The 12,707-nt window shown below is 36.5% G+C and overlaps 1 protein-coding gene across 1 annotated transcript; it reads right to left on the bottom strand.

The window, feature by feature from the left end:
- Positions 1 to 2,732: 2,732 nt before the first annotated feature.
- On the bottom strand, positions 2,733 to 11,848 carry rab35b (RAB35, member RAS oncogene family b). The gene is made up of 6 exons (XM_079897830.1): positions 11,584 to 11,848; positions 9,254 to 9,304; positions 8,136 to 8,259; positions 5,227 to 5,351; positions 4,696 to 4,820; positions 2,733 to 4,262 (listed from the first exon to the last, which is right to left on the bottom strand). The coding sequence occupies exons 1-6, from the start codon at positions 11,633 to 11,635 to the stop codon at positions 4,134 to 4,136; spliced, it is 606 nt and encodes a 201-aa protein (XP_079753956.1). The 5' UTR covers positions 11,636 to 11,848; the 3' UTR covers positions 2,733 to 4,133.
- Positions 11,849 to 12,707: the final 859 nt, after the last annotated feature.

Here is a 12,707-nt window from a genome sequence, read left to right as displayed (position 1 = left end):
CTCAAAGCAGCCGGAGCAACTTTTCTCTATTTACGGATATGACGAGACACCCACACGGGCGAGCGACGCATGTACGCAATTTCCCACGAAAACCATCCTGACAGATCTACAATATAAACACTTATAATAGACTTACCATAGTGAATCAGGGTAAAACAAAATCAAGTTTTGGAAAAAGGATTGAAGGTGTATTGACACAATTTTGAACAAAGTTACATAGTGCACCTTTAAGCATTTTTTTTAAACTAAATACATGCATATGTGCATGTAAATAAACATTCTTGTTAAAATGCTTCTCAATTACATTTAATTTACTCTGAATTTCATTGACTACATAAGTAAATACCAGGTTAGAAAATTGCAGTTGGATGATGCAAACTAATGCTAATGTATATGACACAAAAAAACGGATTTTTGATGTTTTAATGAATTCCTGTAGAGCTTCTCCTGACTGACAGCAGAAGAATTAAACATGTTGTTTTATTAGCAGCATGTCAAACATAAATCTTCCAGACAGCAGCCACAGCCTGAATCGCTCCACGTTTAGAGTATTGCACATCTTTTTTCTGTTGTTCTCTGTGTGAAAACATTTCAATGAGTCTCTTCTGTCATTCCTTTCGATTTTTTTTTCTTGCGTTTTACACACACGGTTATGTAAATGTCTCATGTTACATTGCCTTTGTACTATCTGTCCTTTTGCCATTTAAACACTGTTTTTGCAAGTCTCTCCAGTCTGTGTCGTATATCTGTGTGAGCTGCAGTTGTGAATGTTTTTCCCACAGCCATCTCCCATTTCCAGAAGAAATCTCTCTAAAATGTCACCAGTCACTCAAATTAGCAGCACTTGTTCATTCATGTGCATGTCTTTCTATATGTATATTTCATTCATAAGACAAAAACAATCACTAAACCTTCTATACGATTATTTTAATATAAATATTGAGTATTAAGCAATTCTGTCCTGATCCTGTTGATCTGATTGTTATAAGCAAACCAAAAAGCTTATTTTACATAGAAAATGGGTGGAAAAAACGTATTTGATAAAAGCAGGATGAGAGTTCAGTAACTACGTGACTAAGTAATGTTGTATAAAGCTACAATTAACTGTTCTCACCAGCCTTTCATTAGTGCCACATTTCTTTCCCTAAATGCACTTTCTGAAAATTAATGTAATATTAATATATATTTAACATATATATTTATCTTTGCAGTAAATCTTCTTTAAAAAATGGCTGCTAAAACGTCAACTTCATATCAACATGATCCTCACGTAAAAATCTGAATTATTCATGCCGATCAGAACATCAGATTTAATCGTCTGCTATTGATCTCATACAAAAGTAAAAAAAGTAATGGAACGATAAAATACAGCTAATATGAAGTCTTTTGTAAGATTCTTCACTTCCAGGCAAAGACTGCAGACAAAAGTGTATTTATCTGTACATTTGTAAGTAATATCATGGTAAACGTGTAAATAAGGAAGATTTTATACTTTCCATAAATGTATGCTATTTATACTCATAGTAAGTACAATATGGTGTATGTTTTTATAATGATCAAATTCTTATTTTTTCAACAGATTCCTTGAAAATACCAAGTTATATACAAATGCAAACATTAACATGTCCATGTTTAAAAAGCTTCCAATGTCTTCACGTGGAACGCACTGTGATGTATCACAATAAAAATACGAATGCAAAAGTTTCTCAATCATCAATTATTTCGGTAATAAAACGGAGTCGTCATTGCAGTCCTGCAATAAACATCAAGATAGAAGAACTTGTAAACAGATGTGCAACATGTTCCCTGAAGGTGCTTAATAAAGACGAGGACAAAAAATGCTTGTGTCAAATATTAATTCTTTAAAATATTTATTAATGATTTAATTCATAAAGGGGAGGTCCATAATACATTTCTTTTCTCCAGTGTATAATATAACCACAGCTGAAAAAAGTGTTTCAACCAGCACAGTTTGCATGGACATGTGCTAATATGTCATACGCGCAAGTACACGCACATATATGATGAACAGAAGTCACATGACTGGGTTGAATTTGGCTCACAGCACAGCTAGGGCTTCTGGTGTGTTTTGGCTTACTGGATTAATACTAATAATGAAAGTATTCCTATTGGTGAATCTCACAAAAACGCTCAAGAGCACCAAACTCAAAAGAAGAAATTAAATTTTAGATATTAAAAGTTAACCAATGAAGCTCTATCTTTTTTCATTGTTTTGCATATTTCAATTGTGAAGCATTTATATATTATGATACCATTTGTTGTAATGACATTAATGCAGATCTAAATTCATTGCGTTATATAATCAGCATTTTAAACTCTCTGCATTTGTTTTTTTTTACATTCACAATTTAATGCAAAGAAAAGAATCATTTGCATAAAAATAGGCTCATGAAAAATATTTTCTTTAGGGTTGAATTGAGACACGGTCACGTTTTCGTGAGATTCACCCCCATAGAGACCGCCAAAGGAAGATCTCATAGGTTGGGTATCTGTCAAAGATAAATCTGCCATTAAGGCTCTATTCTTAAAAGTCAAGAAAAAGAAAAAAAAATTCAAGACAATTCAAGAAATTTGTCTTTTTAGGGATGACCACAAACAGATTCACCCCTTTGGCTTAAACACTTTAACATAGCATCTCCTGTCCACATATAAAAACATATTACATTTGATATTAGCAATATACCCTTTGCAACTGTGCATAAACATGGTAATTGTTTTTTTTTTTACTTTGCTTGGATCAGTGTCTTCTGGGTCCAGATGAGTTGAGGATCTTGTGCTCCATACAGGACTCGTAGCAATGTGTTACAACCTCGTATGACATTAACATCACTCATCGATGAGATGCAGGAGACGAAATCTAGTTCTTAACATCAGCTTCAATCGGGTGCAATCACAAACCCAAAGATGCGACTCCAGCGTCCGTACGAACACAACAAGTCTATGGCAACACTGAACGAGAGGGCGACTGTGTCATGATACCATCTGAGATTATGGCAGTATCTTCCGCCCTCATCCTCACGGGAAGCACAAAAGCAGAAAAACACAAGCCTGAAGCGGCAAAAGACGCCTGTGAATGTCAAAGAGGCTCTGCTGTCCTCGGCCTGAAGACTTCATCCAGATAACTAATCTCATGAAAACATGTTCAGCCCTAAATCTAAAGGAAAAAAAAGAAACTATATTTTGCATGAAGCCTATTACAAGGCCAAGAATTTACTTTTTTTTTTTTTTTCTCATGATAATGATTGACTCAATTCTCTTCCCTAATATTCATTACTGTAACGCATCCAGATGTTTTAATGCACAACAGTAAAAAAATGACTATTTTAAAGGAGTATTAAAAGGCAGTACAACAAATACTATCATGATGTATAAATACGACTTTTCTTGCATTGTAAAATGAGAATTGTGGGGGAAATGCGCTTAAGTGTATTGGTCTTAAACAGACTGAGACTTCATTTTCTTTATGCAAAATAGAATTAATTTCACATTTAAAACATGGACATGCTCTTTTTGTGAGATTAACCCAATGAAAGAAAGGGAAAAAAGATCAAACGAGAGAATCAGAAGACTGCTATTTGACGTATCACTGATTAATAAGGTCTAAAAATGTGCTAAAACTGAAAAATGTTTGGCATCTGTCTTGCACGCAGTCCATGATGAGTGAATGTCTGTAATTGCATGATTTCATAAAAAAAAAGGGAAAAAAAAAAGGCCTAATTGTTCTTGCAGAAAAAAAACACTGGCATTCCACAAAAAATGAGAGAAAGAGATGATGATGATGAAGAAGAAGAAAATAAAAATCACTCCTGAGATGGTGGATAATAGAGAGTAATTCTGAAAGCATACAGAAACCTGCACGGTTTGGCGATCATGTCAGCTTGCTGGTCCTTCAATAAAGGAGGAGGATCTTTTATTAAATATCACGAATTCCACATGAAACTCCTCGACCCCGATAAAATCTGTACATTTTCTTTTAAAAAGTCTTTGTTGTTTGTCTCGGTCCAGAAAGGACTGCATTCTGTCCGCCTGGTGTTTTTGTGAAATCGTAATTGAGACGATCACAGTCCGCCTGCATGTGCCGACCGCCGTGCAGAGGAACGTCTGTTCGTGCACTAGCAGCATTTTTTCTTTCGTTTGCTATTCTTGCCGAGTTTAATCACATCATTCTGCTGCTGTTGCTGCTGTTTGGCCACAGACTCTTTCTTTGCCCGGAGCACCAGCTCTGTGATGCAGTTAAACATCTACACAAAGACCAGAAACACACACACGTACACGTTACTGTACCATCCAGCACTGGTTCTAATAAAAACTAACACACTTTATTCAACACATCCAGCTAGAAAATCTGAACGGATGAGCCGTGTTGGAAGCCGCTGTAGATGACACACACGCATGCCATGCCTATACAATATATATATATATTTTATTTTTATTAATTTCAATGTTTAGTTAAATTTTTCTTTGACAACTTTAAACTAGGGATGTGCACAAGTACTCGATTATTCAAGTAGTCATTCTGTGAAATATGAAATAAAATATTCTAGAACAGAGCAAAGCTACATTTCAGTGATTTTTTTCCAGGCCTGGAAGCTGTGCATTTGTGAGTCAGGAGTGTTTTAAGTGTTTTTCCAGCACAATCTGAATGGTCCTAAGACAGACCCCTGAGGAACTCACCTCCTCCACGTTGACATTCTCTTTTGCACTCGTCTCAAACAGACTGATGCCCATCTGCTCTGCGAACTTCTGTGCGTCATTCGTCTCCACAACCTTAGAGTTTGGATCGTCGTTTTTATTGCCCACTGAAGGGAGAGCATGACAGAAGTGGAGAGAGACGTTAATACAGAAGTGACCTTTGTCAGTTCTACTAATTCATGTACTAAAGGTTTCATATCATGGAAAATTGGATGTTTTTTTTTTTTTTTTAATACATAAGAGTTTCACTAACTGCACCCCCTCCCCCTGTCCACCCTGACCATTTATTGAAACTAAAATGCAAAAAAATGCCTTTTTCAGAAGATTCATCATGGTAATAACAGCACAACCCTGAGCTCCTTAAATTATGACCGCACACAGAATGAATTACATCCACATTTCATTTGCAAAGATGTTAACCAATCAAAATAAAACAAAAATCAAAATACAGAGGTGGACTTGAAAACAAATCAAATAAAATGTATTGTGTAGAGCCTGCAATGGTGAACTGACCTAATATTCGACAGACGTCATCACAGTTCTGGTTTATTTCATGCAGCCATCGTTTGACGTTGACAAAGGACTCGGCACTGGTGACGTCATACACTACTATGACCCCATGGGTTCCTCTGTAATACCTGAAAATGGAAAATCAAGAGTATTAAAGACTTGTTTAGTTTAAAGGGATAGTTCACCCAAAATTTAAAATTAGCCCATGATTTACTCACCCTGAAGCCATCCAAGAGTATACGACATTCTTCTTTATATTAAATAAAGTTATGTTAAAAAATGTCCTGGCTCTTCCAAGCTTTATAATGGGAGTCAATGGGAATATTTTTTTGGGAGTCCATCAAAGCGCATCCATCCATTATAAAAGTCCTCCACACAGCTTTTCGGGGGTTAATAAAGGCCTTCTGAAGTTAAGCGATGTGTTCGTGTAAGAAAAATATCCATATTTAAAACTTTATCGACTAAAATAACTAGCTTCCAGCAGACGGCCTACGCAAGTCGACTTACGGAACACTGGACGATGTATGACGTAGATGTAGGACTAGCGTAAGCTTTGACGCCTCTCGCGGATCAAACAAACAGGGTTTGTCAACCGCGTTCGTCATTACGTTGTGCGTCAAGTTCAAGGGTTACTCTTTTGGCATAAGTCGACTTGCGTAGGCCGTCTGCCGGAAGCTAGTTATTTTAGTCGATAAAGTTTTAAATATGGCTATTTTTCTTACACGAACGCATCGCTTCACTTCAGGAGGCCTTTATTAACCCCCGAAGAGCCGTGTGGAGCACTTTTATAATGGATGGATGCGCTTTGATGGACTTCCAAAAAAATATATACCCATTATAAAGCTTGGAAGAGCCAGGACATTTTTTTAATATAACTCCGATTGTATTCGTCTGAAAGAAGAATGTCATTTACACCTAGGATGGCTTCAGGGTGGGCTAATTTTCATTTTTGGGTGAACTATCCCTTTAAGTTAGAGTTTAGTTTTCAGTAACCAGCAGGAACCAACAGTGAACAGAGAAACAGCCCTCTGACTTAAAAGCACAGGCCATCTTCTGTCTCCGAACACAGACACAAAGACAAGTGCACACACAAAGAGCTCTTTGAGAGGTCTGTAGCGACCAAGCCCTTCTGTCATTGGCCGAGCCTGTCACAGTTCTGCCTTCATAGCAGATCAAAGCACATAAACATGCAGGAACATGTACATACACTAACGAGACACTAATGAAGAGGCATACATTCTCTTGTTAGCTACGTAATGACCGTCCAATGTCGCCACATTAACACCAGTCCAAATACAAGAAATGCGTCTTTGCATTTTGAAGGGCAAAAATGTAGTTTAAAGTTTTGAATACTTTAATGTAAGCCATATGTTTTCAGTTAAAGCTGCTTTTACCAATAATGCCTTAAAAATCTGGAATCTTTAACCAAATTGAAACTTTCAATCTATTTTATTAAGCATTTTCTGTACGAAAGCTTCTACACAAATTAAGTTGATTATATAATGGTGCGTTTTTCACCAGTGTGTTGTTTGCGAATGATTGGATTCTTGTGCCACATGGAACTGTGCAATAAAACCCATGGAAAGCTTCAGTCCCAGAGTGCCAATGGTAGATGTGGATTCCCAGTCAAACAGCAGCTATAAAACGTTACACAACTAATGAGAAGCTTCAAACAGATTCCCTGAGGTGTTCTGTTAGTGAAGAGCCACGCTCGTACACACAACACCCAGAGAAACAAAGTCGTCTTGAAACACTGTTCACTTTCTTAACATAACTTAAAAATATCTTAATACTTAGGGCTGGGTAAAAAAATATAGATTTCTCGATTTTAATCGATTCTCATTTTGACGAACCGATATCGATTCCTAAATCCCAAGAATCGATTAGTCTAGTCATCCTGTATTCAGTTGATGAATGAATTACATTGTTGCGCGCATCCCATCCAATAAATCGCAATAATCTTTGTGCTTTGTTACTATTGATATGAAACAAAGTCTCAGATTTCAAATTATGTCAATTTTCTTACGAAATTCAAAAACATAAATACCGTTTCGGCGCTGTGGCGTGAGATCGCTCTGGCCCAGCTCAGCTCAAGAGAAGCACATGATCTTCTCTTCCGCCTTAATAATACCAGTTACAGCGCGAAATAAACATGAATGATGTGAAAAACCATATCCAGTGACCATAAACTCGTTAGTCAGCTAGAAAAATTTACTCTAGAGAGGAGCATTTTGCTAAATATATGCACCATATTACATATTCATTATAATTTCTTACTGTTCTTCAATATTTAATGCATGTTTGAATTAATCTGGCAAGTTTTTATGACAGCCACCATTTAAATGTTTATATTTCATATAACTTCATTGATATAAAAATAAATAAAAGTGTAATTTAAGTGTTTGTATACAAATTAGTTAATTTTTTCACCTTCAATATTATATAGTAGGCTAATGAAGCCTAGTAGGCTACAACTGACTCCCTTAGTTTACAGCATTAGTTAAGAGATTTGTTTTCCTTGAGAAGATTTGACATGTATTGTACCTCATATCCAAAATAATCAATATTGAATCGAATCGGAATCGAATCGAATTGTGAAATCTGTGTCAATACCCAGCCCTATTATTACTGAGGCTAAGAGTGAAAGAGTTTAACATTTTTAAAGAGAAACACCAGATATAATTTATTCTGACCGAGTGTTTGGTTTGATATCTACTTGGTTGATTACTAAGAGCTTCCTGTCAGACAATATCGAACACAAACTTCAAGCACGTTTCAGTTCTGGCGATACAATATTTTTTCAAGAAGGCTGAGTACGAAATCTGAAAATGTTTAAAGAAACCTCTTTGTATTGTGGTTTACTCTGAAACAGAAATCAGCAGGAGTTTGATCATTTCATGCGTTTGACTCACGTAGACGTGATGGTTCTGAAACGCTCTTGTCCGGCTGTGTCCCATATCTGCAGTTTCACCTTCTCTCCGTTAATTTCCACCGTCCGGATCTTGAAGTCGACTCCTATAGTGGTGATGTAACTACCTAAAACACAATATAACACCAATCAACAATGTACGTACAATCTTAATATTTTAGGTTGGGCTTTTTCAACCCCTTAATTTCCATAATTAGTTCTACAAATATTGTACAAAAAAATTATTTTAGGCACACTGTTGGCCTACACATCATGAGGCATGATAAAATGACAACGATTTCAGCTTAAACATATACAAATTTAAGAGACTGAATAATCCCTAATAATATTTACAGTGATAAATATTTTCTTCTTTTTTTTCTTTGCCATGTACACTCACATTCTATAGTTTGGGGTCACTGAGAATTTTGAAAGTCGTCTCTTCTGCTCACTAAGGCTACAATTATTTGATCAAAAATACAGAAAAATCTGAAATATTATTACAATTTCAAATAACTGTTTTTTATGCGAATATATTTTAAAATGTAATTTATATCCTGTAATCAAAGCTGAATTTTCAGCATCATTACTCCAGTCTTCAGTGTCACATGATCCTTCAGAAATCATTCTAATGTGAGGATTTGCTGCTCAAGAAACATTTCTGATTATCATATCATATTTTTGTGGAAACCATGATACATGTTTTTCCTCAGGATTCTTTGATGAATAGAACGTTTTTAAAAAAGCATTTATTTTTTATGTAACATCATAAAATATCTTAACTGTAACAACTTGATGAATTTAATGCATCCTTGCTGAAAAGTCTTACTGACCCCCCCCAATTCTGAACGGTAGTGTATGATTCATAAAATTATATTATTTCTCTTTTACAAGAGTTACTTGAATTTGTTAAATTCCATAAATTATTTCATAAAAAATAAAATCTGCCAACAAGAACTTGGAAGTATTTTTGTTTGTCCACTACCTTCTGTTCATTAAATAAAAAAATAAATAAAAACACAAACAACAGCTGCAACATTATCACGTTCCTGGCTTCAGAAAATATGATGAGTACGTACTCAAACATGATAAATCAAACATGTTCATGCATCTTGATCTTACCTGAAAAAGTGTTGTCTGCAAAACGCAGCAGAAGACTGCTCTTTCCAACACCTGGAACGACAAACAACAAACAAAACCAAAGAATGAGGGAAAAAAAGTGATACAACAACATATGATGCAGCAGATTTCCGCTGAATATGATAAAAACTGGCTCCGTTAAACCAGACAGGCTAACGTCTGCTCACCATGTGGTTTCTCACAAAGCTTTCAAATTTACTGCTTATAGGTAAAACCTAACATTTCAGAAACATGGGGTTTTCTCAAATGATGTCAGGACCAAAATAATCTCAAATACCACCGGCACAATCTCTCATCCACACTGACTGCAGATTACTGTACATTTAGACTGTCTGCAAAATGAGCGTGTCACTTTCTTCAGCTCTCATGGGTTTGAAACAGTAATAGAGAAGGCCATATCAGTGAGCTCTTGGGATTTCTTTGTGGAATACGAACCACGGTCTGTGGACGTGCCGTCGGAGACTACAGCCGACAGACACACCGACCGCTGACTCTCAGAAAGGAAGATAAACCACCAAACATCCTCTCCTGACAAACGACGCCGTGAACACACAGGATAAAAGAGTTTACATGCTTTCTTTAGTGGAAGGGCTATAGAAAGGCAACACAGACTCCTGTAGAATGAGTAGAACTTGTGCATGATTAACTAAACATGGAGCACATCAAAAATATTGGACACAAGCTGCATTTTGATTCTGCAGACAATATTTCAGCCGTCTCAAAAAGACCACATAATCTAACCGCAATTAAATATAGCAATTGTAAAGTTAAAACCTGAAAATCTTCTATTACATGCCAGATCACCAGTGTCCAAACTGAGCCCGTCCATCAGAGAACACAGCAGATTTTCTTTCTTCACAGACCACAGATCTGCAGCATATCATTCAGTCCCTTTATTAGAGGTCAGATCTGAAGCAGAGGTCAAATAAAAGCCCTCAGAGGACAGAAACACTGAGGCCTGTGTGTCCATCTACTGTACGCTCAGTGCCAGCGTCCATCCTTCATGTGTGTATGGACAGCTGTGGGGACTGACCAATTGTCAGGATTAAAACATGACAGTAAAGAAATTCTGTAAGTTGTATCTGACTAAGCTAAACACATAATTAAAAAAGTGTCTGTATATATATATATATATGAAAGAGAGAGGAGTATAGCAACATCAAGGTCATGGGTTCAATTCCCAGGGAATGTATGAACAAATACATATATATATTATAAATATACATAATATATATATGAACTTTTTTATATAGGCTATATATAGTTTGGATGAGCTGTATATTATTTAGTATTTTGATAATGGCATACATTTTGTTGTTGAATTTTATATATATATATATATATATATATATATATATATATATATATATATATATGTGTGTGTGTGTATATGTATGTATGTATGAAATGTATACCATTATCAAAATACCAATAACATACAGCTCATCCAAACCTGATTGAGCACCTGTGTGTGTGTGTGTGTGTGTGTGTGTGTGTGTGTGTGTGTGTGTGTGTGTGTGTCGACTGCTTCACACGAGAAGGTGCTCAAACTCAAACCACAAGAACCACTGTGCGGTGTCGCTGCTCTTTTAACCATCTATTGAAATAAGGACACTCGTCTTTACTTTTGTGCAAAGAATAAAGCAAACACAACATCTCTTTTACTTCAGCTGTCACACACAATAAAACACACCACAAACAACTCAAGCATTTCTGTGTGTAAATCAGCAATTGCAAACACTTCAAGTATTCAGGTCAGTGACACCCCTTCATCATCATGTCTGAATGGTCCTGGAAATCCTGCAGGATTTCTTCAGTTTTCTTCATTAGTCTTGAATAAGAACATGTATGAAATCAACATGTTCCAGAAAGTGCCACACCACCATATTTATTTTCAACTAGATATATTATTGTATCATTTATAAACCAACTACGTAAAATGTTTTGATTGTAAAGTGTTTATCTTCTGTCGTGTTATCTAATGCACTGACATTCAGACACATTAAGTGTGACATCAAATGCTTTCTGTGGTCACTTAAATCAATGCACTTCTGTTCTAGTGCTGAATAAGTGATGGTAAAGTGAGAGTGATGAGCAGCAGATCAGACTGTGGATCTCGGGCCTGTCTGATGTGATCAGCCCATAAAGCAGCGGCACAATGACATAATAAACACGCTCATCTGTCCATTAAATCAGACCTGCGACCATAACTACAGCCTGTCGGACCTCACCGCTTGAATATGAGACACTCAAAACCCCCACAGAGCCTCGCCCCGGCCCGCTTCCCGTCCCGCATCCCCGGCGTCTCTTACCGCTGTCCCCGATGATCAGCAGCTTGAAGAGGTGATCGTAGTCGCGGGCCATGCCGGTGGAGTGTGGCTCAAACCCCGCGCCTTCACTTCAGCTTTACGCCTCTCTCCAGCCGAACGCTTGGCTGGAACCCGTCTGAGGTCCTGCCCGGAGAAGAGCGGACAATTTCACCCCGATAGATGCCGAAAGCAGCGGGTTTGTCGGTGTCAGGAGTCAGTCAGTCAGTCGCTCATTACCGGAAACGGCGCTTCCTCCTCCTGCACCAGCGCGGCTAACGGACCAATCAGAGCGCGCCGACGCCATATGACGTGACAGCCGCCAACGAGCCAAACATACAAAGGATGTCACGCTCATTAAATTATTATTATTTCTTTTAAATCATAAATAAACAAATACAAATAAGATATCCAAAATTGTATAAAATTTATAAGAATGAATGTGTCAGTATGTAAAATTTCGTTTGAAAAACGTTTTCGACAACGAGCCCTTTGACGAAGGATCAAAGGATGTCACGCTCATTTAATTATATCTATAAAATAGGTCAATGACAAACATTTTTTTTATTTAATTTAAAAGAATTTAAGTGTCAGGATGTAATTTTTCATTTGCAAAACGCTAACATTTTCTACACTACAAAATATTTTTCAAGTTTTTTTCTTGAGGTTAGCTTAATATTAGCATCTTTATTTGTGACCCTTATATGCCCGGCCAAAAAAGAAAGAAAAGAAAAAAAAAAGTTGCTGTTTGGATTTAAATAGGCAAATGCTTAAGAGTCTTTGATTGGATCATTATTGCAGTGATTATGCATGAAGAATAGTTTCCAGAGTTTAAATTCAGTGGAAGTCTTTGTGATGCGCTGGAGGAGACTTTACAGAGTGCTGGACTCTTGGATTGATAATACAAGATCTTGACCAAAAACTGATGCACCTCATGATGGAAATAACATCACATTTATATTAAATAACTCAACATGTGCATATTTAAATCCAAACAGCATTTTCTTTCCCTGCCGGGCAGTGTATAGATGTAATATATATATGCATATTTGTATTTAAAGTGTCATTACAGCAAAATGTTTAAGCATTTTACCAGCCAATAAACCTTAAAGTTGATAAAACGTTTTTTA

Source organism: Squalius cephalus, assembly GCF_949319135.1.
Source record: "Squalius cephalus genome assembly, chromosome: 16".
Taxonomy (NCBI): Eukaryota; Metazoa; Chordata; class Actinopteri; order Cypriniformes; family Leuciscidae; genus Squalius; species Squalius cephalus.
This window is presented reverse-complemented; position numbering and strand designations above follow the sequence as displayed.